The 22974-nt window shown below is 47.7% G+C and overlaps 3 protein-coding genes across 5 annotated transcripts; 1 reads left to right on the top strand and 2 right to left on the bottom strand.

The window, feature by feature from the left end:
- Positions 1–527: 527 nt before the first annotated feature.
- Positions 528–7592, top strand: akt1s1 (AKT1 substrate 1 (proline-rich)). The gene is made up of 6 exons (XM_058048569.1): positions 528–767; positions 1080–1730; positions 1804–2074; positions 3083–3166; positions 3244–3419; positions 4859–7592. Exons 2-6 carry the CDS (start codon positions 1341–1343, stop codon positions 4994–4996), a joined length of 1059 nt encoding a protein of 352 aa, XP_057904552.1. The 5' UTR covers positions 528–767; positions 1080–1340; the 3' UTR covers positions 4997–7592.
- Positions 6338–13428, bottom strand: zgc:195001 (uncharacterized protein LOC567531 homolog). Of its 2 annotated transcripts, XM_058048596.1 has the most exons (6): positions 13082–13428; positions 11469–11551; positions 7493–7519; positions 7355–7417; positions 7108–7247; positions 6338–7038 (listed from the first exon to the last, which is right to left on the bottom strand). In XM_058048596.1, the coding sequence occupies exons 1-6, from the start codon at positions 13093–13095 to the stop codon at positions 6634–6636; spliced, it is 732 nt and encodes a 243-aa protein (XP_057904579.1). In that variant the 5' UTR covers positions 13096–13428; the 3' UTR covers positions 6338–6633. The 2 variants fall into 2 exon arrangements, with proteins under 2 accessions (XP_057904579.1, XP_057904577.1); XM_058048594.1 differs by having other exon boundaries at positions 6338–7247.
- Positions 13429–16945: 3517 nt separating this feature from the next.
- Positions 16946–20950, bottom strand: emc10 (ER membrane protein complex subunit 10). 2 transcript variants are annotated; one of them, XM_058048601.1, is made up of 8 exons: positions 20784–20950; positions 20592–20658; positions 20167–20279; positions 19938–20051; positions 19658–19842; positions 19432–19525; positions 18235–18332; positions 16946–17151 (listed from the first exon to the last, which is right to left on the bottom strand). In XM_058048601.1, exons 1-7 carry the CDS (start codon positions 20871–20873, stop codon positions 18246–18248), a joined length of 750 nt encoding a protein of 249 aa, XP_057904584.1. In that variant the 5' UTR covers positions 20874–20950; the 3' UTR covers positions 16946–17151; positions 18235–18245. The 2 variants fall into 2 exon arrangements, with proteins under 2 accessions (XP_057904584.1, XP_057904583.1); XM_058048600.1 differs by lacking the exon at positions 18235–18332.
- Between the last annotated feature and the right edge of the window lie 2024 nt (positions 20951–22974).

Raw genomic sequence — 22974 nt, 5'->3', positions numbered from 1 at the left:
ACACATAGCATTTAGCATTGTCTCGCAGTACCTGAAAAACTGCATTTTTTTTTATTTCAAAATGTTCGAGAAAACTTTGTTATGGTTTCTGAATATACTTTAGTGTTGTTCGACTGTGTGACCACTGGCGAAAAACAAAGGAAAGATATACGGTTTTTAAATAATCTACTTGTATATGATACAAATAAGACTAAAGTATAATATTGTGATAGTAGCACTTTGGTTTTCGATTATCATCACCTTTATATTTGTCAGAGCGCAGACTACTTTATGCTAAAATTGTGATCACGTGACCTGGGGAGCAGCCTCTGATTGCTCGTTGAGCTGGGCGTACATCAGCCCCGCCCCAGACCCCAGTCACGTGTACATGGTGCGTTCAATTGGAAGGCAGTAAACAGGTGACGTCAAACCGGATATAGCGCTGCTTCTTTCTAAATAAAAGCACAGCGTTGCTAGCATATCGCTGACGTGGGAAGCGAACAGAATCGTATCAATGTCGTTGGACTACACGCAAATGATCAATGTGTGCGCATCACTGCCGTGTCACACTCGTCAAACACAGCTGCTAACAACAAATACGCTCTTTAGTGATTTTATTTTGCTATCTTAAACAGGAAGCTTTGATATGACCGCACGCTAGCTTTCCGCTGGTGACGAGCCTGGCAAGGGGAGAGGAGCGACGGAAGAAGGCACAGCACGTTTGTTTAAGTAAAGTCAAGTTTAAGGCCGATACGTAAGTGGCAACTTGGACGAAAGGAAGCGAGCAGGTAGGCCAACATCACCCCGTGCATGCGTCGTTTGTCCTGCCCGATTCGCTTGCCGCATGAGTGTAAAAAATGGTGGTGAAGTGCGGCTTCCACACACAACAGGCGAATAAACAAGCTGCAACAACAACAGCTGCAGCATCGACTGTAAGAATCATTCATATGCCGAAAAGGATGGCGTGCTTTTCGAATGAACTGTGACGATTCAAAGCTACCTTAGCTGTTAGCATTACGTCTTGTCAACAAGCTCTTCAAGGAGGCTTAGCAGGCGCCTGCGATTGGCAACTTTACTAAATATGTTCCCACTTTTTCCAGAAAGCACCAGCGACGTGGAACCATCTATTCTCTCCCCTGGCTCCCTGTGTGGAAAAACATCACCCGTCTGTCCCATCGTCTACTAAAAAGTCACCCAGTGCCTCTTGAGTCCTTGCAATCATCATCCTCAGTGCAACACCAACAAGACCATCAACACCAGCAAGTAAGGACGTATTGTTTTGAAGCTACACCAAAGCGTGGTGCCCATCAGCATTGCTCATCAAGCCTGGACAAGAAAGCCGCACACTACCTGACACCGCCATGGCCTCCATCACTAAGTCGTCTGAGCCGGAGATCGCCGACAACCACAGAGACAGCTGGCTCGCACTACTTTCCGCCGCGGAAGCTTACTGCCAAAAGTCAGGCTGCGACCTGGCCATCCTCACAGCGTGTAAGAAGTTCCGGCCGTCGGTTCCTGAAGGGGACGGCAAGAAGAAATGGGAGAGCGGCGGCGGCGGCGGCTTCCCGGGCGAGTGCGACTTCTCGTACAACATTTGGGGTCAGAGCTTCCTGGCGGAGTCGGCGCGGCGCTACATCGACGACATCGGCGTGCTGCACTCCACCACTTTGCTCACGGCGCAGAAGCACACGCGCCAGGCGGGGGGGACCAAGCTGGCGCTGGACATGACCTCTGACCCCGGACACAGGGGGGTGAGTAACCTGCGCGCGATGTGTCGCCGCTTCTCCTCCGAGCTCACGTTCTTCACCCTTGCTGTCGTTTCAGAACCTGACGGGTGACGGCGTGGTGGGCGGAGTCAGTCCGAGCAGCAGGCTGTACTCTCAGAGCTACCCGTCCATCTACAGCGCGGCCGGCGTTGCTCCCGGCCAGGGCGGCAACGGCGAGCGGGAGCGGGAGAAGAGCGCCATGGAGGCGGCCCGGCAGGGAAGACAGCGGGCTGGCATCGTGGACCTGGAGGAAGAGTGCGAGGATGATGAAGAGGAGGAGGACGAGGAGGACATGGATGAGAAGAGACCCTTCGGGAATGAAAGTGCAGGTGAGGACGCCCTGGGAATAACACGGAGGGCTTCTGTGTGTCCCGCCTGACATTCCGGATGATTCCTCATCCCATGAAAGCGGCAGTAAAAGCGGTCGGGGACCTCAGATTGACTTGGGAGCGTCCCGGGGTGCCAAGACAGATCACGCCCAAACAAACGGGACACACTCTACTCTTTACCCTTTCTACTCTACTCTTTACCCTTCCTACTCTACTCTTTACCCTTCCTACTCTACTCTTTACCCTTCCTACTCTACTCTTTACCCTTCCTACTCTACTCTTTACCCTTCTACCCTTAAAGCCTATTAGCCTATCTGCCATTAGCTTATTATACCTTGTAAAATATATACTTGGAGCTACACGTCCTCTAGTTCATGAGTTGTTTGGTGGAAATACCATCCTTTAACATCCTTTTTACCATCCTTTACCATCCTTTACCATCCTGTACCATCCTTTTTACCATCCTTTACCATCCTTTAACATCCATTTTACCATCCTTTAACATCCTTTACCACCCTTTAACATCCTTTACCATCCTGTACCATCCTTTAACATCCTTTTTACCATCCTTTAACATCCTTTTTACCATCCTTTGACATCCTTTTTACCATCCTTTGACATCCTTTACCATTCTTTAACATCCTCTAACATCCTTTTTAACATCATTTAACATCCTGTACCATCCTTAAAATCCTCTAGTATCCTTTTTACCATACTGTACCATCCTGTACCATCCTTCAACATCCTTTACCATCCTTTACTGTGGAAGGTGCTGACTTCAACCAACTGATGCTAATTATTTTAGCAAATGGGTAAAACCAAAATGTGAAAAGAAAATGTGAGTGAATGTATGGGAAACACTATAATAATAATAATAATAATAATAATAATAATAATAATAATAATAATAATAATAATAATAATAATAATAATAATAATGTTGCTTTTAAGAAGGCTGGACGGAAGGAAAAGGATCCACCTTTTGTTGACTTCCTGGTTGTGTTCCAGGCGTTTTCTCCATGGACGAGGACTCGCTCTCTCGCGACTGTGAGCCCTTCTTCGAGTCGGACGGAGAGGAGGAGAGCACTGACGGTGGGTTCACACAATCACCACTCAATCATGCCACAACTAAAGTTCCATCTTCATGGGGGGGTGTTTGTGCGACGCAGGCTCGTTGAGCGAGGAAGCCCCGCCCCCATCCCGCAGCATGGCCATGGGTCACGGCGTGCACTCGTCCCGGCACGCCCACGCCATGGCGATGGCCCGTTCGCTGCCCGTCTCGGTGCCAGTGTGGGGCTGCAAGGGAGGTCGAGCGGCGCCGGGGGACAGCAACAGCGGAGAGCGGGTGAGTCTCCATTTTGTCTTCGTGGGCTTACAGGGGGGCGGGCCGAAGGGTGGCCTGCAACCTTCTCTATTGGCTCGTGGCACTTTCTAAAAATAGAAGTTAAGATATGAAAGTAAATATTTTAGGAGCATAAAGTTGAAATATGAAAGCAAAAAATCTGTTCAAAGTAAGAATAACATTCTAATGTTATGAGAATAAAGTCAAAATATAGCAATGAAGTCGTAATTACAAGAATAAAATTTACAAGAAAACAGTTGAAATAGTTGGAAAAGGCATTCTATGACAAAGTCAAAATATTCCAGGAAAAAAGTTCAATTCCTACTGGAATTTTATCAGGCCAAATTCTGTGCTATAAAGTTTATTAATATTATTCATGAAAAAAAAGCCCTTAATTCATATTATGATACATATTTAGAGAAAAGCACATTATTGTAATTTTTGGGAAATGAGGTTGCAGATATTACGAGAATAAAATCCAAATATTATGGGAATAAAGTCCTAATTACGGGAAAAAGGAAGTAAAAAGTAATTGGGATAAAGCCGCTGTCATTTATTCTAGTAAGAGAAAAAGTCCCAAACTAACAAGGTTAGAATTTTGAGAATAAATGTGTAATATTGTGAAGAAAAATGTCATTTTAGAGTTGAAAGATGAAAGAAAAGAATTTGAAAAGGCGGTAATATTATGAGAAACATTCATTCCTATTTGTATACTGTGCTGGAGCCTATCCCAGCATGGACTGGTGGCCAGCATATAGACAACCATTCACACCACTCAGTCATTTCTATGCCAAATTTAAACATTTGTTCCTATTTTTGGCCCCTTGGTGGAATAAGGTTCCACACCCCCAGTGCAGTACTCAACTATCACTTCCTGTTGATGTTTGCTGTTAAGCAGCAAACTACCTTCAGCGGTGGCGCCCTCTGCTGGCTGCAGCCGTGTAGTGACCAGTTGGATGCCAGTGTGATGTGTAGCAATCTGGAAAAGATGCACACAAGCGTGGCTCTCCCAGTGTCGTTGTTGACCAAGAAGCTTGTGGAATGTCGGGAAGGAGGAGGAGAGAGAATGCTGCTCCCGTTTGTTTGTTGGAGGTGTCAGTTGATCCTGACGCGTCCCGAGAGGCAAACAAAGATGCCATTCTCCGCCCTCGCTGTGGTCACGTTCTCCCGCTAACGGCCGCGACGGCTCCCGCGCCTCATGTGACCCGATGACACCCGTGTTGGGCGGCCGGGGGAGAACGTGCAGACTGGGGGGGCTTTTCATACGAGGCTCCTTGTTCATTTTAGCCACTTACAACTTGAAGCTAAGAGCAAAATGAACGTCTTGTTTGTCCGCGGTGGCGGTTCCGGTGATCTGGGGTGATGATGTCAGTGTTTGCGTGGTAGGGGTCCTAGTGCTGCTTGGTGGGGGGGCCGGTAAAGTGCTGCTTGGTGTCCCTCAGGTGGGCTGCGCTGACCTGGAGCACATCGCCGCCAGCATGAAGGCTCTTCTGGCTCCTGGCGCCACTGACGGGACGGAAATGTTCGGGGCGCTGCCGCGACCCCGCGTCAACACGGGGGACTTCTCTCTGAAGCACTGAGGCCGACGGAGGAGAGGCGCGACCAGCAGAAAGGGATGGAGCGAGAGAGAGAGAGGGAGAGAGAGCGAGAGAGAGAGAAGACGTCTGCGGACGCCGCGTACGCCACAAAGCCCGCATCTCCATCCATCTTTGGCTAGTAAACATCACACGCTTCAAGGAGTAACACAACACTAAAAACATTCGCAGACACCCCCCCCCCACACACACACACATTTCATCGCGCCGGGCAGCAAACACTGACACGGGGTCGCACCACCAACCTGCTAAACGGGACACCGAGGGGCGGGGTGGGGCGGGGCGTGCTTTATGTTTTAGGCTGATTGGATGTCACTGTCCTTTTCGACCCTTCCTGTGCTCCGTGCTCATGCTCTAGCACCCCCCTCCTAACACCCCCCGTTCTTAGCCCAAAGTTCTACCCGGACACCTGGTCATCACTTTGCTAGGTAGGGAGCCACCATTTCCCAGTTGGCCCAAAATAACCGGAAAAGACTTAAAAGACTGGAATGGGACCAGCGTCTATGCCGGGAGACTTGTTTCTTAGCTTCTCTTGGGCGGGCCAGCAGGGCTGTCCAAAATATGGCTCGGGGGCCCTTTGTTTGTCACGCTTGTTGACTGGCCCGCCACACAAAAATGATTTCTAAAAATACAATGAGACAACAAAACAAACCCAATTGTTCAAATGTTAGCACTAATAAAAAGCATATTAAAAATCACCTAAAAATGACAAAGTTTCTATTGTCTTAAATATGCTAATCATTTTAAAATCAGAATTGAATTGATTGTCACGTTAATATGGCGCCACAGCTTATTTTCTAAAAATAGTTACATGACAAAATCAGCAACAATTGACAAAAAAGCTGTCAAAATTAGAAATAATTATTACTAATTTGATTACATTTAACATTAAAATGTAATAACAGCCATTTGTGTATTGTGGCTTTACTGGTGCGTCCTGGAAATAATAATAAATAAAGAGTAACACCCGTCTGTCGTCCACATAAACGACATAAAATCACGACCCTGCCACTGATGACATTGTTATGCTAAAGTGTTAGCATGGAGCTGCCCCCCCCCTTCCCCACCCCGAAAATGAAGCGAAATGTGAAGCTTTTGTTTAAAAATGTGAGTACACCAGCACACACTCATACTTGCCTCTTTGTACGGACTATTTTGCCAATGACTGACTGATAATGATGATGATGATTGTACTGTCGGAGATGGTTCCATGTTTCTTTGTTCGTTCCCGCTCCGAATACCTTTGAAGTGCGTGGAAGGAGGCGGGTTGGACTGAAAAGTAAAGATGTCCACGTGACATTTCATCAACCAATAGCTGTTGTGTTCAGTACGTTTGTGTTTCAAATAAAGGAGCAAACCGAGTCACGTGCTGGTGGTGTGAATGCGCCGCGATGCCACACGGTGCCGCCGGAGGGCGTAGTTTTACACAATGGCAGGCTTTATTTTGCACACGAAGATTATTACCATGACAAGCAAAGACGCAAAGTCACCCGTTCAAAGACTTTGCCTACTTCTAAAAAAAACACATTTAGATACACAATAGTATAATAAAACATAATCGGTGTCATTCTACCTCAACTGTACACTTTTCCCCACTTCTTCCCACTTCCAGCTCGGATGAGTCACTGATCCTTCTTCCTTATAAGGCAGAAGGAGTTTGTGCCCACCCACATGGCGGGGAGGAGATTCTCCTGCACGCTGATCTTGAACTTGTGGATGAGCCGCACCTCCTTGTCGCCCTCGCCCTCCACCACCAGGAACTTGACGATGCCGGCCGGCTGGTCCACGTAGACCCCCATGGTGTGGCACAGGGGCAGGTTGACATCCACGTTCTCGCCGTTGTGCCACACCTGGTAGCAGGAGCCGGACCAGCCCACCCCCCAGGAGCTGCTGTTCTCCCCCAGGCCGCAGGGGCCGTCCTGGCCCTTCCTGGGCGCGCTCTCCGCCACCACGCCGATCACCACCCAGCCGTCGAAGTCCACCTCCCAGTAGCCGCGGGAGCCCAGGAGACCCTCCTTGCACAGGACCTGAAGGCGGGACGCGTCACATTTACCACCCGGAGGCGGCCCAGACGTGAACGTTCTCTGCAGGCTCACCTGTGGCGAGTGTTCGTATCTCTCCGGTCTGTTGGGGTACGGACACACGGCGTCGGAGGTGCGAGCCACCTTGGCTCCGCCCTCTGAGATCCACAGCAGCTTCTGTGCGGTTTTGTCATCCAGGGAGATGGGCATCCAGTCTGACGGAGCAAACGTTTTGGATCAAGGTGTTAGGAAAGGCTGCTCATGTTAGCAGGAAAGGCTGCTCATGTTAGCAGGAAAGGCTGCACATGTTAGCGTGACTGACGTTTGACGAAGTCGGCTCTGGCGGTGGGTTCAGGGATGTTGGGCTCGTAGGGGGGCAGCTTGTCTGAGGAGACACGAGGAGGAGGATGAGACTCTGATGAATGAAGATGTTAAGATGATGCGTGGCGTCGTTCTTTACCTTTCGCTGCTGTGTTGGGTTGTCTTCCTGCCGAGAAGAAAGACAGCGGAGATGTTGTCAAAGCTCCAAACTACAAGTTTACATGAACGCATCGCATGCTCTACTTAAATCCTCTCCTCTGACACACCCGCCCTCCATCAGCTCTTGGCTCAGACGGCAGGAAGCTTTCCAAGAACACCTTCCTCTTCTTCTTCTCACATTCCCGCAAAGTTCTCATCCACACTTCTACTGGTCATACGAAGACCTCGCACCCTTTACTTTCCACAAAATGACACAATATTCCTTGGAATTGTCCAAAGAACCATGTAAGAAACCATGTCAGGAACCATCTAAGGAACCAAGTCGGGAACCATGTCAGGAACCATCTAAAGAACATGTCGGGAACCATCTAAGGAACCATGTCGGGAACCATCTAAGGAACCATGTCGGGAACCATCTAAGGAACCATGTCGGGAACCATCTGAGGAACCATGTCGGGAACCATGTCAGGAACCATCTAAAGAACCATGTCGGGAACCATGTCAGGAACCATCTAAAGAACCATGTTGGGAACCATCTAAGGAACCATGTCGGGAACCATCTGAGGAACCATGTCGGGAACCATGTCAGGAACCATCTAAGGAACCATGTCGGGAACCATCTAAGGAACCATGTCGGGAACCATCTGAGGAACCATGTCGGGAACCATCTGAGGAACCATGTCGGGAACCATGTCGGGAACCATGTTGGGAACCATCTAAGGAACCATGTCGAGAACCATTTATCCCAAGGAATCGTTACCACCAAGTTCATGTTAGAAGATAATTAACTAGAATGAGATCCAGCTGACCAGATGTGATGGTGTGAAGTAGTATTGCATGTATTAGTATCAGTAGTAGTAGTAGTAGTAGTAGTAGTAGCAAGTAGAAGTAGTATCAATATGACAACCTCTAGAAGGGTTTCTTTCCAGGATGACTTGTGGAAATGTGTAGGGTTGGACAGCTGCAGTTGGGTTTATTTTTGCTAACGCGAGCACGCGCTAACTGGATGTGCTAACACGGCGCCTGGCTGTAATCAGACCTGTAAACGCGTCTACGAGCGGGCGGAGCGCACGCCGGGGATCCCAGCCAGATGAAACTCAAACCACCATCCAATCCGTCAGTCGTCCCGGACCTTGCCAGCAGCGTGTCAAAGTGGACTTAAGTTGGGGGTGGGGGGGGGCTTTAACATCTGCAATCACCTAATGCGAGAGGGGCGGAGCTGATGGGATGGCGTTGCTTTCCTTGAAATGTCGTGAGGGCGTTTAACGAGCAGCCTTTGATTTAAGGACACTTCTGGCATCAGAGGCGGGCCAAGCTGAGATCAGGGATCTGCGGATCATCCCGCCATTTGTCACCCCCATAAAAGGTCTAAAGGGGGGCTCTCACGGCACCGCTACCTGACCGACGCCGTCCACACGCCACCCTCCATCAAGCGGAGAGAATGCTGCGCTCGTAATCGCTGACCCGCCCGGCTTAGGGTCCGATTCCACGCCCGGTTTAAGTCCCTGATGAAGATATCTGTCAGGGTGGCGGGACGCTTAAGGTCATGTGACAGTTGACCTCTTCCTTCCTTCATTCCTTCCTTGCTTCCTTTCTTCCTTTCTTCCTTTGCTCTCCTTCCTACCTTCCTTCTTTGCTCTCCTTCCTTCCTTGCTCCTTTCCCTCCTTCTTTCCCTCGTTCCTTCCTGCCTTGCTTCCTTCCCTCCTTCCTTCCTTCCTTTCTTCCTTCCCTCCTTCTGTCCTTCCTTCCTTCCGTCCTTCCCTCCTTCTGTCCTTCCTTTCTTTCTTCCTTCCTTCCTTCCTTCCTTCCTTCCTTCCCTCCTTCTGTCCTTCCTTTCTTTCTTCCTTCCTTCCGTCCTTCCCTCTTTCCTTCCTTCCTTCCCTCCTTCTGTCCTTCCTTTCTTTCTTCCTTCCTTCCTTCCCTCCTTCTGTCCTTCCTTTCTTTCTTCCTTCCTTCCTTCCTTCAGTCCTTCCGTCCTTCCCTCTTTCCTTCCTTCCTTCCTTCCCTCCTTCTGTCCTTCCTTTCTTTCTTCCTTCCTTCCCTCCTTCTGTCCTTCCTTTCTTTCTTCCTTCCTTCCTTCAGTCCTTCCGTCCTTCCCTCTTTCCTTCCTTCCTTCCCTTCTTCTGTCCTTCCTTTCTTCCATCCTTCCTTCCTTCCTTCCTTCCTTCCAGGAAAGAGGCCATGAGGCAGGGAAAGATGAAAGTCCAGGAGTAGGTCTAAGCTCTAGGAGATATTAATAGGATCACCAAGACGACACGGAGGAGAAAGGCGAGACCGTAAATGATCTTCATCGTCTTTGCCACTTCTCAGGAGGCCCGAGGCGACCTTGACGTGGGGGTCGGGGGGGTTCAGAGGTATGATGCCAGAGAAGGGGGGGGGGGCGGCGTCGGCATGATGGAGGACGTGGATTTAAGTGGCGACTAAAAACACAACTCATTAATCAGCTGGAGATTTAGGGATGAATATCAGGATGACACGTCGGCGGCGCTGGCGTGGAGCTTCAAAGGATCCTCAAAGGGGGGAGGTGAAAGTGGGGGTGGGTGGGCGGGGCTAACCTGGTATGGGTCCTGGCGTCCTTCCCATCCAATGGCAAAGCTTCCAGGGCGTCTCGCCGAACGTCAGCTTTGGATCTTTGCTTTGTCGGCCATGTTTAGCCTTTGCACGTTCATGTAGGAGGTCGGAGTTGGTCGTGATTACGTAACACCTCGCCCAGGGTGACGGAACATAAGCTGTGGAATTGCGTGAGCCGGCGTGATACATGGCAGGATTTTAGTGAGCAACGCAAGCGTACACAGTGGGAGGATATTTCCTGCACTGTGCTGACATGATGGATGACCCCCACTCCCACCCCCGCCACCCCCCAACCTGCCCCCCTTGCTACCCAACCCCCAGAAAAAAGGCTGAAGTCACCAGACATGTTTTACCTGGAAGACTAAAATGAGGGTGCTTTCTAGTAGAACGACAGGAGTTGGTATTATATTATACACACACCTACAATATTAGTACTTCAAGTACTAATACTTATTTTTACTCATTCCTATAGTACATAGGCAAAAATACATAATAAAGTTATTAATTTTTTTTTTTAATTCAATATAAATGAAGGTAATCCATCATTATCCTCACTAGTGTCATGGTATGCTGGAGCCTATCCCAGCCAGGCGGGGTCCACCCTGGACTGGTGGCCAGCCAATCCCAGGGCACATATAGACAAACAACCATTCACACTCACATTCATACCTATGGACAATTTGGAGTGGAATGTTTTTGGGATGGGGGAGGAAGCCGGAGCCCCCGAAGAAAGGCCACGCATGCACGGGGAGAACATGCTAACTTCCACACGGAGATGCCCGAGCCGAGGTTCGAACCCCGGTCTTCCCAGGCCTAAATGCTCACCACAAATGAACGTAATATTACATAATATTCTTCTTCCTCTTAGTATTTCTTTCAATATTATTACATGTTTTTTTTCATTTTTTATTATATTTTAATTATTTTACTAAAATATTTTAATCCATTATTTCTCTTTTGTGTATAATGTATGTATACTGTATGTACTGTATACTGTACTCTATGTACAGTAAATAGATCTATTAGCGTTCTTCTATTTTGAAAGGATAAAAACATGAAAGTGTGTGATGTAATATTACTATACACACATTTATGTATGTATGTACACACCTCAAGTACCAAAATACATATATTAACCAGTTCTACAGGTAATATAAATGACTATAGAAGAATAGATTTATTAACAAATGTACTGTGCTTGTAACAATGTAATATATAATATAAAATTTATATATTATATACATTGATTGGCTCATGATTCTATTAGAAGGACTAGAAAGGACTAGAAAGGACTAGAAAGGACTAGAAAGGACTAGAAAGGACTAGAAAGGACTAGAAAGGCTAGATGCCAAGCTGAGGGTCAAATCCCCAAAGGGGGTCCTACCTGCTTTCTTGGGCACGGGCATGGTTCCGTCGGTGTGCTGTGATGGCAGCCGGTTCCGAGTGGGAGGTGTTGTGAGGGGATCTCTGCAGAGAGTCACTCTTATTAACTTCCAGATGAGCGGGGTGGGGTGTCGCAGGGGGCGTCGGGGGTGTCGCAGGGGGAATATGCAAAGGTTTGGGTTGGCCGCCGGTGTCTCATGTGATCCGGTCCAAGTATCAGATGGAGAGCTGGTCTATGCCAAGTATGCCGCGCTCATTTGCATACACATGGACCCAGCATGTGCCCCCCCCCCCCCCATCTAAAAAACACATTTAGGACGTAAACACATGGAGGGATGCCAGAAAGGATGCAAATAGAAGATGATGGAACCCTGGGAAGAGAATACTTGAGTCAATTCACCCTGACCTACGCTGATCTATAGGTGGGGCCCTGTGGGCTGTCCTGATCCGGCTTCAAGAACTGCTAGCCTGATCACAACCTGAAAATAACTACCTGGAAGTGCTGGTCATGGGCCTTCCTTATTACTTCTATTTATTATTTCATCCCAATAAACAAACAAATGTAGTTTATTATGTGTTTCCTTTAAATATATAGTATGTATAGAATATACAATATTTCTATGTAATAATTTAATTTATTTATACATTTCTTTCTGCGTTGTTTGACCTAGATGTAGATGTAGATGTAGATGACATCATGGTGCGCTCCTTCAGACAAACTAGTGACAACAGCGCCTCTGCTGGTTGGATGTAAGTACTGCGCTCCATTTGGACTCATTCACAGTCAACAATTGATTCATCACATCCGTACTGTAAACAAAGATTACCTTTACATGCTAGTCATCACGCGGTTAGCCTCTATAAGATGCATGGTTAGCATCCAACACTTAGCCTCCATAAGACACATGGTTAGCATCCTCCACTTAGTCTCCGTAAGACGCATGGTTAGCATCTTCCACTTATCCTCCTATAAGACACATGGTTAGCGTCCTACACTTAGCCTCCTATAAGACACATGGTTAGCGTCCAACACTTAGCCTCCTATAAGACACATGGTTAGCGTCCTACACTTAGCATCCTATAAGACACATTGTTAGCGTCCTACATTTAGCCTCCTATAAGACACATGGTTAGCGTCCTACACTTAGCCTCTTATAAGACACATGGTTAGCGTCCTACACTTAGCCTCTTATAAGACACATGGTTAGCGTCCTACATTTAGCCTCCTATAAGACACATGGTTAGCATCCTACACTTAGCCTCTTATAAGACACATGGCTAGCATCCTACATGTAGCATCCTATAAGACACATGGTTAGCATCCTACACTTAGCCTCCAAAAAGACACATGGTTAGCATCCTACATTTAGCCTCCTATAAGACACATGGTTAGCGTCCTACACTTAGCCTCCTATAAGACACATGTTAGCGTCCTACATTTAGCCTCCTATAAGACACATGGTTAGCGTCCCACATTTAGCCTCCTATAAGACATGTTTACGGTGGTATATGACATGCTGTTAGCACCTAATAAGACACATGGTTAGCAATCTGAAAGACACCCAGTTAGCATCCTATAAGACACGCTGTTAGCATGAAGTGAAGTGGAAGCACCTGCTGCCCTGCATTGTCGTGACCTTTGACCGCGTTTACGGCCGGCGGGTCCAAACGTCCCCCGGCGATCATTAGCGGCCCCGCTAGCGCCTCGGCAGGCCTCTCGTGTTGCCTGATTACATGTTAACATGATGGCGCTATGGGAAATGTATAGTGCGATAAGTGAGCGCGCGGGATGCTTTTCAGGGAGCGTTAAAATTTGCCCCTGGAAGGTTGAGCTGCCGGGTGCTGATTGACAGGCCAGGTGGCGGCGCTCGGCTCACTTCCCCGCTGAGCGCCGCTGGGACACGTGCACTTGGCTGTGACCCCGGCGTGTTGGTCAGGCTAGCTTGCGCTTGTGAAGTAATTGTTTATAAGGCATTAAAGCTTTATAAACAATTACTTGTTTATATAAGCGCTTGCTCTCGTAAAGACATGTGGGGGGAGGGGCCGGGGGGGGGGGGGGGGGGACAATGCGTTCTGAATGGACGCAGATTTACAGGGTGAAAACGAGTAAGTGGCCTCTTTAGTTTAGTGCAACGTAAACCTTGTAAAAGATCCCTAAATCACCGCTCTACCCCCCCCCCCCCCCCCCCCCCCCCCCCGCCCCCTGTCCTAACATGTTCTCTAAGCCATATGGACCCGGAGATTTATGCCTGTCACAGACGCAGCCCCCCCAAACTTCATCATGCTCTCCTCTGCCTTAAATCTTTGGTGCCTGCAGGGTGCCCGCATGCTTGCTGCCACCCTCAGCTGCCCGGCAGATGGACGGCCTCGTTGCGTTGCTGTGCCAGCCAAAGTGGTGATTCTCCTTTATTGGTTATTATTATGGGGGCCACTAATGACCTCCTCCAGATGTCCCGGTCCCATCAGTGCCCTGTGGGATGGAATGGGATGGGATTTTTCGGTGCTGCTCAGGGACAAATCCCATTGGCGAAAACTACACTGATGAGTTCAAACTTGCCGGGATTGGGAAAAGTTGCTGGTTGGTAGAGTTTACGTGAAGCTGCTGCCATCACAACATCACCAATTCCCTGTGGCATCTGTTTGACCCCCGAACCCTCGGCCATCTCTGTGTGGAGTTTGCATGTTCTCCCCGTGCATGCGTGGGTTTTCTCCGGGTACTCCGGTTTCCTCCCACATTCCAAAAACATGCTAGGTAAATTGGTGACACCAAATTGTCCATAGGTATGAATGTGAGTGTGAATGGTTGTTTGTCTATATGTGCCCTGTGATTGGCTGGCCACCAGTCCAGGGTGTACCCCGCCTCTCGCCCCAAGACAGCTGGGATAGGTTCCAGCACCTTGTGAGGATAAGCGGTAGAAAATTAATGAAAGAATGGAACTTTCACTTTTACTTTAGTGAACTATGGTGCATTCAATTGCTGCAGAAAAAGTGCGAAATCTCAACGCATAGCAAAAAAGCATGATCAGTGATACGTGGAAATTGTGGGCCGGTACATGTACATAATTTTTACTATCATTTTTATAAATTATTACTGATTTTTTTCTGCAGATATTTTTGAACAAAAAAAATCTGACTAAAATGCCAATGATGAAGTGTGACTGCATGGGGGGGGGGTGGTCAAATGTAAACATGGACCCCAGGAGTAATTATGGCAATACATTCAATTACCCAGGGTGACCAAAGGTCCTGCTTTTTCAGGACATCCTGGTTTTCATAGTTTTTGACATTAAATTGACGGACTTTAGCGGACTAAGCTAATATTTCATATTTTTTTGTCCAGTGAGAGTTAATAAGAGCCAATATTTTCTTATATTTTTCACCAATGAAACTGCGGACCCCGACCGAGTGTCTTTGGGGGTACAGGAGGTAGTATTTGGCATACAGTACATTTAATGAATGGAAATGAAATAGTGAGGCGCGTTTCCACGAATAAAAATAGGGTCACCTTACAATGATTGTTTTTATGTCGGCGTTGCGACGACAGCAGCACGTGTGTTCCTTCCTGCGTCAACGTACGACAATCATGCGTCGGCGTCTCTCGGCTTCCTGGTAGACATCCATCAGTGTCCACGCCGAGAGCCCCCCCATGATGCACCGGGGTTAGTGCTGGGCGCCGCATAGCACACCGGTGAAAATAGAGAAGACTGCATTGACAGTAAAAATAAAGCCTAATCACAGCAAGAACCCGCTTCTCCCTCTGTGCCGCGACCCCTGACCCCGGCCGGCAGAGGAGTATCTCGTTCCTGACGGCTGAATTTGTCACCCGCCATTGTCGCCCGCTTCCCTGTGCAGGTGGCGGCGGGCAAATTCAGTGGCGGCTGCGGATTGGACGGGCAGCAGGGTACCGAGGTGTTGACGCGCAGCGCCGAGCCTCCCGAAATAAACGTCAGGTATTTGTCACAGTTGGACAGGCGCACTAAAAACAGCCAGGCTGACTGGCGTGAAGGCAGGAGGATACGCAGACTGGACGGCAGGATTTTCCGACTTGAGGATTTGCAGGGCTGCTGTGACCCTGAATACACACAGGTTTAAATACACTGATGCTGTGGGATTCGTGCACGTTCATCAATCAGGACTATGGTTGATGTCATCGGGTTCCACAGGAGCGTTTGAAAGTTGGAAAGTGTTTGATTGATTTTTAGATTTGGCTCCCAAACACATGTAGCCTGTCATCAACCTTTTCTGCTACTATTACAACAATCAATAAATATGAGTGAAATATGTCCGGCCCAACAGAATATTAGCTGCGGGCTAATATTTGGACACTCATGCTTTACAGCAGACGTTCTGAAAAGTCTTTTTTATTTTTTACACTCAAGTCATTTTATTTTACACATTAATCATTTTTACTTATTAATATTATTTTTTAAACTTTATTTTAGAGTCATTTTTAATTTATTTCTAATTTTATACTTTTTAATTAGCTTTTACGGTATTTTTTTTCTTTACACTTTAAGGGCATTTTTATTTGGATTTATGTTGTGTTTAGGCGGCACGGTGGTCTAGGGGTTAGCGCACAGACCTCACAGCTAGGAGACCAGGGTTCAATCCCACCCTCGGGCATCTCTGTGTGGAGTTTGCATGTTCTCCCCGTGCATGCGTGGGTTTTCTCCGGGTACTCCGGTTTCCTCCCACATTCCAAAAACATGCTAGGTTAATTGGCCACTCCAAATTGTCCATAGGTATGAATGTGAGTGTGAATGGTTGTTTGTCTATATGTGCCCTGTGATTGGCTGGCGACCAGTCTAGGGTGTACCCCGCCTTACGCCCGAAGACAGCTGGGATAGGCTCCAGCACCCCCCGCGACCCTCGTGAGGAAAAGCGGTAGAAAATGAATGAATGAATGAATGCTGTGTTTACAGCATTAATGCAGAGCATGATTTTCTTTTTCTTTTTTTTTTTTGGTAAAAAGGCAAAAAACTATCCCATATCCTAAAAAGTTATACCTATATTAAAAGAACAGTTGTGTTACATTATGTGGTTTTTTTAAAGACTTGCATAAGATTAGTAAAAACAATGTAACCAATGTCAGAATCAAATGTTGCTCTCAGCCACTAGGGGGCAGACTTCTGCCGTATCTGAGGCCTGCTACGATGCTGATAGGTGTCATCTTGCCACACAATTTATTTCATAGCTCTCATCATTTCAAGCGGGGATATTCAATCTGAGCCTAAAGTAAACCAGCCAACCTGCTGTTTTGAATCCTCAGCCTTCCAGCACTCACCAGCCGGAGTGACGAGCCTGTTTCGTATCCCAGCTATGTTTAGTCGGCTATCGGCTCTAAAATCCAGCACTCACCGGCCGGAGTGACGAGCCTGTTTCGCATCCCAGCTATGTTTAGTCGGCTATCGGCTCTAAAATTAACACGGTTTATGACAGGAGCCGTCGTGTTAGCACATCCTGAACGGCGAATCAGCCAGTTGTTAATAAATACTTTATTCTCCCGTCTTCACAGCGCTTCAAAATATTTGCAAAGAAAAAAAAAAAAAAAATCAATCACTTGTTATCAGTTTGTCAGATCACCGTCCACCTCCGTTGGCGGCTCCGCCCCCAGCTCCGCCCCCTGACTGGTCCTGAGCGCCGGACATCATCAGGAAGAGGACGAGAGGCACGATGTACATCCACTGGCAGAGACAAAATAAGAAACATGAATGAATAAACAGGCAAGACTCTGCAGACTTGAGCAGGAAGGAAGAACGAACACATGCTGAACGATCACGTTAGCTTCTTGCTGCTTTAGTAAAGACGTGGCACCGAGTCTGCAAAAGTCTAATATGCGGGGAGAAGGAGTGGAGAGGAAAAAGTAGATTATTGAGTCAAAGTTAGAAAGTAGTGAATTTCCTCAAATAGTGGCCCCCCCCTTCAATTGATGCCGTACCTTAAATCATCATCAGTTGTGTAATACGGTCACATCCTCATTCATTTTCTACCGCTTTTTCCTCACGAGGGTCGCGGGGGGTGCTGGAGCCTATCCCAGCTGTCTTCGGGCGTAAGGCGGGGTACACCCTGGACTGGTGGCCAGCCAATCACAGGGCACATATAGACAAACAACCATTCACACTCACATTCATACCTATGGACAATTTGGAGTCGCCAATTAACCTAGCATGTTTTTGGAATGTGGGAGGAAACCGGAGTACCCGGAGAAAACCCACGCATGCACGGGGAGAACAAGCAAACTCCACACAGAGATGCCCGAGGGTGGGATTGAACCCTGGTCTCCTAGCTGTGAGGTCTGCGCGCTAACCCCTAATCCACCGTGCCGCCCACGGTCACATCCTACTGAAGATAAATCTTACAGCACAGAACTTTATATTTTACTTGAATTGAAATGTAAAAGTAAATATTGATGAACTGTCACTACACGTTGCTGGCATCAATAGATGAACAAAAATTGATTATTTGTTGTACTTTTCGGACCAGTGAATAAGAACTCAGATTAGACACCTGATGATCTCTTAAGGCACATTCATCTGCCACGGCACAACGGTTGGGAATCACTGGCCTAATCCATGCAATCTATTAAACATGCAGCGGCTGCAATTGCCTTCATTTTGATTATGATTATTGAAGGATTTGTAGAAAGCCCGCTACTCTCTGCGGTTTAGGGATTAAAGGCGGCAGCCACCAGATGAGGGAATTAGGCTAACATGAGGAGGAGGAGGAGGAGGAGGAGGAAGAGAAGCAGCCACAATTAAGCACAGTACTTCGGTGGGCATCAGCTCTGCTCTCTGCCTCCCCCTGCTGGGGGCTGTGCCGAATTGGTGGCCATGAGGAAGATAGCGCCTCCCAGTATCAAATACCACTGAAACACAGCACAGCAGCACCGGGTCAGCACAAGGCACCGCGCAGACAAGTCAGGTTGGCATGAGTGGATGAGGGGCAAGCAGGCATCATCATCATCATCAGCATCATCATCATCAGGCACAGTGATACACAGTATATCGTGAATACGCAAAAAGCAAACCACATTTTCATTATTCATTTTCTACCGCTTTTTCCTCAAGAGGGTCGCAGGGGGTGCTGGAGCCTATCCCAATTCATCCCAAAAGTGGGACGAAAGCAGAAATGTACTTTTCCACATATTAAATCATGTAAATCTCAATAATACATCCCAGATCCACTAAAATATGAATAAAATACATTTTACAAAGAATACTTATATAGTTTTACACGCAGAAAACCTGCTGCTCGTTGAGAAGACGACACACGCTGTAATGTTCATCTCCAAAAAAGGTCGTCACATGTCGCTTTTTGGAAAAAGACAATGGAGACGGGTCTGGTTACTCACTTAGTCGCTAAGTCATGGTTGTTCAAAAAGTGAAAAGACGTTTTTTCCCCTTTATCACAAAGCCGAGATGCAGTTTTTTCTACAAAATATCAAAGTGGGCTTTGCACACGTTGATATTTCAGTATGTGGCCCTCAGTGGAAGAAGTTTGGACACATACAGCACTGATCCCTCCTGCAACCTTCTCCTATTCTCTGGCAGAGCAGCTTAGAAGCTTAGAGTTACCATGCCATCTACTGGACGGAGTTGGAACCACAAGCTGCATGCAAGTGTAGGTTCTGTTTATGAACTACAGGGCCAACAGGTATGTTGGATGCCGGAAAGTACGGGAGGCTTTCTGTAAGGAACCGTGGGAGCTTCATGCTACACGAACAAAGCATCACTGTTTTTTTTAAGCATTTGAGGAAGACTAACTCCGTGGGACGGCGCGGCGCCGAGGGAAAGCGGCGGAGTTTTAACTGAAAGAGGAAAGACGGCAAAGCTCTGAGGATGGCTGCTGCATCCTAACACGTGTCGAACACTAGCGCACCGAGAAAGATCTAAAAAGGCCTTTTCATTTATTCATCAACTTGCCGAGCACTGAGTGACGTCTGGAGGCGGACTGGGACCACTTACATATTTAGCAAAGAAAGATTTCTGCTCCTGTGGATTCTTCCCTTTTTTCTCCGACTCCTGCTCCATGCGCTCCAGGAAGAGAGCCGTCTCAGGTCTGCGGAGCAAAATTGCCAATTAGAGTTCAAACAAAGCCCCGAAAGAGACGGAGCATCTCGGTGCCGAAAGGCGCTCAAACACGGTGCTGACGATGAAAGGCGGGAAATAAATAAATCCAGCTGGGACCGACCCGGGTGCGTTGACGGGGGCCATAACGCCGAGCGTGGTGTTGAAGACTTCCAGATCCACCTCGTCCTCCACCTCGGCGCCCCTGCAGGCTCCTGGCATGGTAACGATGGAGACGCCGATGACGTAGCCCGATACGTCGGTGTGGAGGGTGATGACGTCGCTCAGGTGGGACTCCACCATGGCGCACTGGGGATTGATTTGACAACAATCGGCCATATTAGAGCCCAAAATAACAGTTGTCGTTTGAGTCATCGGTGCATGTTCTGGCTTGAAATACGTACAGCTCTGACAAAGGCGGTGAGGTAACCTTCCATCTGCCGCTCCGTCTGTCTGTCAGCCTGCAGGGACACCCGGGGCACTCGGATTCGGTACAGACCGTCCACTGCCGCCACTTCCTGCAACAGAGACCAGAAAACAATACGCTGAGTTTGCATTCATCAGAAATGCAGTCAAGTGAGTTAGACTGGTGATTGGTTGAAAAACACCACATTGGACGGCTGACATATTGACCTTCAGCTTGACTCTGTCGGCTTCAGACAGCTGGCTCTGACTTAGCGACACGCCGGGCTCCCTCCCGGCTCGCAGCACCAGGGATCCGCGCACCTGGAACTTGGCTAGGTCATCTGGAACCAGACCAAAATCACGCGAGAGTTCAAGTAGAGTGCACACACTTAACGGCACGTTCAAATGGCGGCGACGGCGGCTCAACCCAGGGGAGGCAAAAATCCAATGGACGAGACGTCATAGTCCAGTTATGACATTCATCACATTCAACAAACACAGAATTAAAAACAGGTTTACAGACTTCGCCAAGACGGTCCGGGAACAGCTGGTAAGTCAGTTCGCAACTGCAGCAGTAAATGTTTCACATTTTCTCCCCACAAATATTCGCTTCATTAGGTGACGTAAAATAGTAAAACAAAACGTATTCTCACCAACTTCAAAAGAATGTTCTAGAGGAAAAGAGAAGTCACTGAGTTCTGCGTCCGAAACATCTCCAACCTGAGAATGAAAACATCCCCGTTAGCAAGCTAGCGAAACACGGCTAAAGCTACATCGGCTAACAAATGTAGCCGCTTCATTCACGACGACATGTATACTTTTTAAACGTGACACGTCACACGTACCCTTCTCCCGTTATTACACAGACCCAAGTCGATACACACGAACAGCAAAGCAGAAGAAATTGCGGCTTGAAATGAAAGTAAAGGCTTCATTTTGTTGCTCGAATGTGTGCCGGCGTTAAAAGACAATGCCGCAGTATACTGTTTCCTGTGTGGTCCTTCACAATAACAGTCGTCAATTCTATTTCCGGTGAGAATTGAGTCACAAATTATCAATTCAATCACACAGTTAAATCACTCCGTTTAAGGGTTTACAACTCTTATGTAAACTTAACAAATCCAAATCATAAAGCTTATCGATTAGTGCACTTTCCTTTTATGGACGGCAGAGGGCGCAACGAGACCAGATAAAGGCATCAACCTCATTTCTATGCTACCACGCTGTGTATAATAACACAAATGTATTTTTTTCATCAGCTGAAGCCTAGATATTTATTTGCTGCCAATGTGGTGCTTTCAAGTCCAGACGGGACTATGAAAGTGCACTGATCTCCAAGCAGATATGCCCTGCAAAGGCCAACGGTCCACACCTGGCGTGACGACATGCCTTCCATGTGTCTCCAGTCACTTGTCACGATTCGCATTTCGCTCCTTAGTGCTGAATCACGCGTTATAAACACATTTTATGGGATGTACAACAGCTGAGAGACGCATTGCTGCATGATGTCACCACTTTAAACACCTAAAACGGAACTTCTACTCTGGAGAACATGGCGGCCGACCCATGAGGTCCATCAGAACCCGAGATGAAGTATCTGGTCACCCGTGGAGCATTACCACCTCCTTCAACACCACTTTACTATTCTTAGTCTGAAGATATATGTAGGTTTTATAGGGAAAGTGCTGTGAGTCTGTGATTCTGTTGGGCGTTGAAAGTGCAGCGTTGTGGAAAACGAGACATCCGCCGTCATGTTTTGACACCTTTAGCCACCAAACCGGACTGCTCTTCTCAACAAGCTGGGTGCTTCCCTTCTGGAAGCAACCACTGGGAGCAGCTCGGTGGTTAATTTGTTCTTCTAAACAACAAAAAGTAGTAGAACCTTCAGCACAGTAAGCATGTAAGTACAAATGTAAACAATGCTTAATCAATACCTCTCTGATAGTTGAGTACAATGCGCCCCTTAAAGAACTCCAGAGGTCAGTGACCTCCTTCCATCCTTGACCAGAAGACCCCCGCCCCCCCAGCTGACAGCTCAAACTGATGGGAGAACAAATGGGATTGTGAGACGGCAACGCGAGGAACACGACACCACAGCTGCTCCTTTTCTTGACGTTTTACACGGTTTATTTAGACACAAACATCCCAGCGCCTCGGCCCCCGTGTCGCGTCTTTGATTGATTAGCACGGCGGGGGCGGACGAGGGGCTCCTCCTGCAGGCAGGTTCTCCTCCTCGTGGCCCTGATCTTCCCTTCACCCCCCCCCTCCAGGAGCCTTCACGCTCCTCAAAGCCGAGGTTTCGAGTGACAAGCACTCTGTCACTGACTAGCTGGGGCGAGAAGATGAAATGACTGGCAGCCTTGTCGCTTGGAAGGGAGGAGGTGGGGGGGGGGGTGCTGGGGCGAGGTGGGGGTGCTAAGGTGATAAAAAGGCATGGAGGAGGAAGTGGAGGCACATCCCAAGACGAGAAGAAGAAGAAGAGAGACAACGCTTTGAGAGGACAGTGACTGACGGACATGCCCGAGCTTCAGCAGCCAGGTAAGATGGTCCAAGCTGCCAGCACACAAAGGAACATTTACAATACCCCCCCCCCCCCCCCCCTCCTTTATGATCCACAGCATCATCACAGCCTGGCTTCCTATTGGTCCGCTAGGGTCCACTCACTCATGCGCTTCTGTTTGTGATTTTAACAATCAATGTTGCACTTTTGGACTACAGATAAATATCTGGATGGAGATAACTAACATTTATCTGAATGTTCTGGAACTCCTGTTTCCATGCCTGTCTGGTGCCAATTAATGTTCCCATTGAGCAAGGGTGTCCAAACCTTTTCCAGCGAGGGCCACTTTGTGGGAAAATGATATTTTGTAACGCAGCACACAGTCTACTACAGTCTAGTCTAGTAGTATCAAGTTTAGTCTTTGGTCTTTTTTCACTTTTGTTTTTTGTTTTTTTTAATTTAATTTTGTTTTTTTTTTAAAATATATTCCAAATATTTCAACTTTCTTTTTAAATAAACTTCATATTTATTTGTAA

This window comes from Doryrhamphus excisus, chromosome 15 (genome assembly GCF_030265055.1).
Source record: "Doryrhamphus excisus isolate RoL2022-K1 chromosome 15, RoL_Dexc_1.0, whole genome shotgun sequence".
In the NCBI taxonomy this organism is placed as follows: Eukaryota; Metazoa; Chordata; class Actinopteri; order Syngnathiformes; family Syngnathidae; genus Doryrhamphus; species Doryrhamphus excisus.
This window is presented reverse-complemented; position numbering and strand designations above follow the sequence as displayed.

What these genes read in the sequence shown, in the direction of transcription:
- emc10 (XM_058048600.1), bottom strand. Translation starts at nt 20,873, where the DNA reads ATGAAGCCTTTACTTTCATTTCAAGCCGCAATTTCTTCTGCTTTGCTG. An exon ending in AGAACATTCTTTTGAAGTTG is followed by an intron (nt 20,280 to 20,591) that starts GTGAGAATACGT and finishes GTCTGGTTCCAG; the next exon opens with ATGACCTAGCCAAGTTCCAG. An exon ending in GCCCCCGTCAACGCACCCGG is followed by an intron (nt 19,526 to 19,657) that starts GTCGGTCCCAGC and finishes TTTGCTCCGCAG; the next exon opens with ACCTGAGACGGCTCTCTTCC.
- zgc:195001 (XM_058048594.1), bottom strand. An exon ending in ACCCAACACAGCAGCGAAAG is followed by an intron (nt 7,418 to 7,492) that starts GTAAAGAACGAC and finishes GTGTCTCCTCAG; the next exon opens with ACAAGCTGCCCCCCTACGAG. An exon ending in CAGAGCCGACTTCGTCAAAC is followed by an intron (nt 7,248 to 7,354) that starts GTCAGTCACGCT and finishes TTGCTCCGTCAG; the next exon opens with ACTGGATGCCCATCTCCCTG.
- akt1s1 (XM_058048569.1), top strand. Translation starts at nt 1,341, where the DNA reads ATGGCCTCCATCACTAAGTCGTCTGAGCCGGAGATCGCCGACAACCAC. An exon ending in CTTCGGGAATGAAAGTGCAG is followed by an intron (nt 2,075 to 3,082) that starts GTGAGGACGCCC and finishes GTTGTGTTCCAG; the next exon opens with GCGTTTTCTCCATGGACGAG. An exon ending in ACAGCAACAGCGGAGAGCGG is followed by an intron (nt 3,420 to 4,858) that starts GTGAGTCTCCAT and finishes GGTGTCCCTCAG; the next exon opens with GTGGGCTGCGCTGACCTGGA.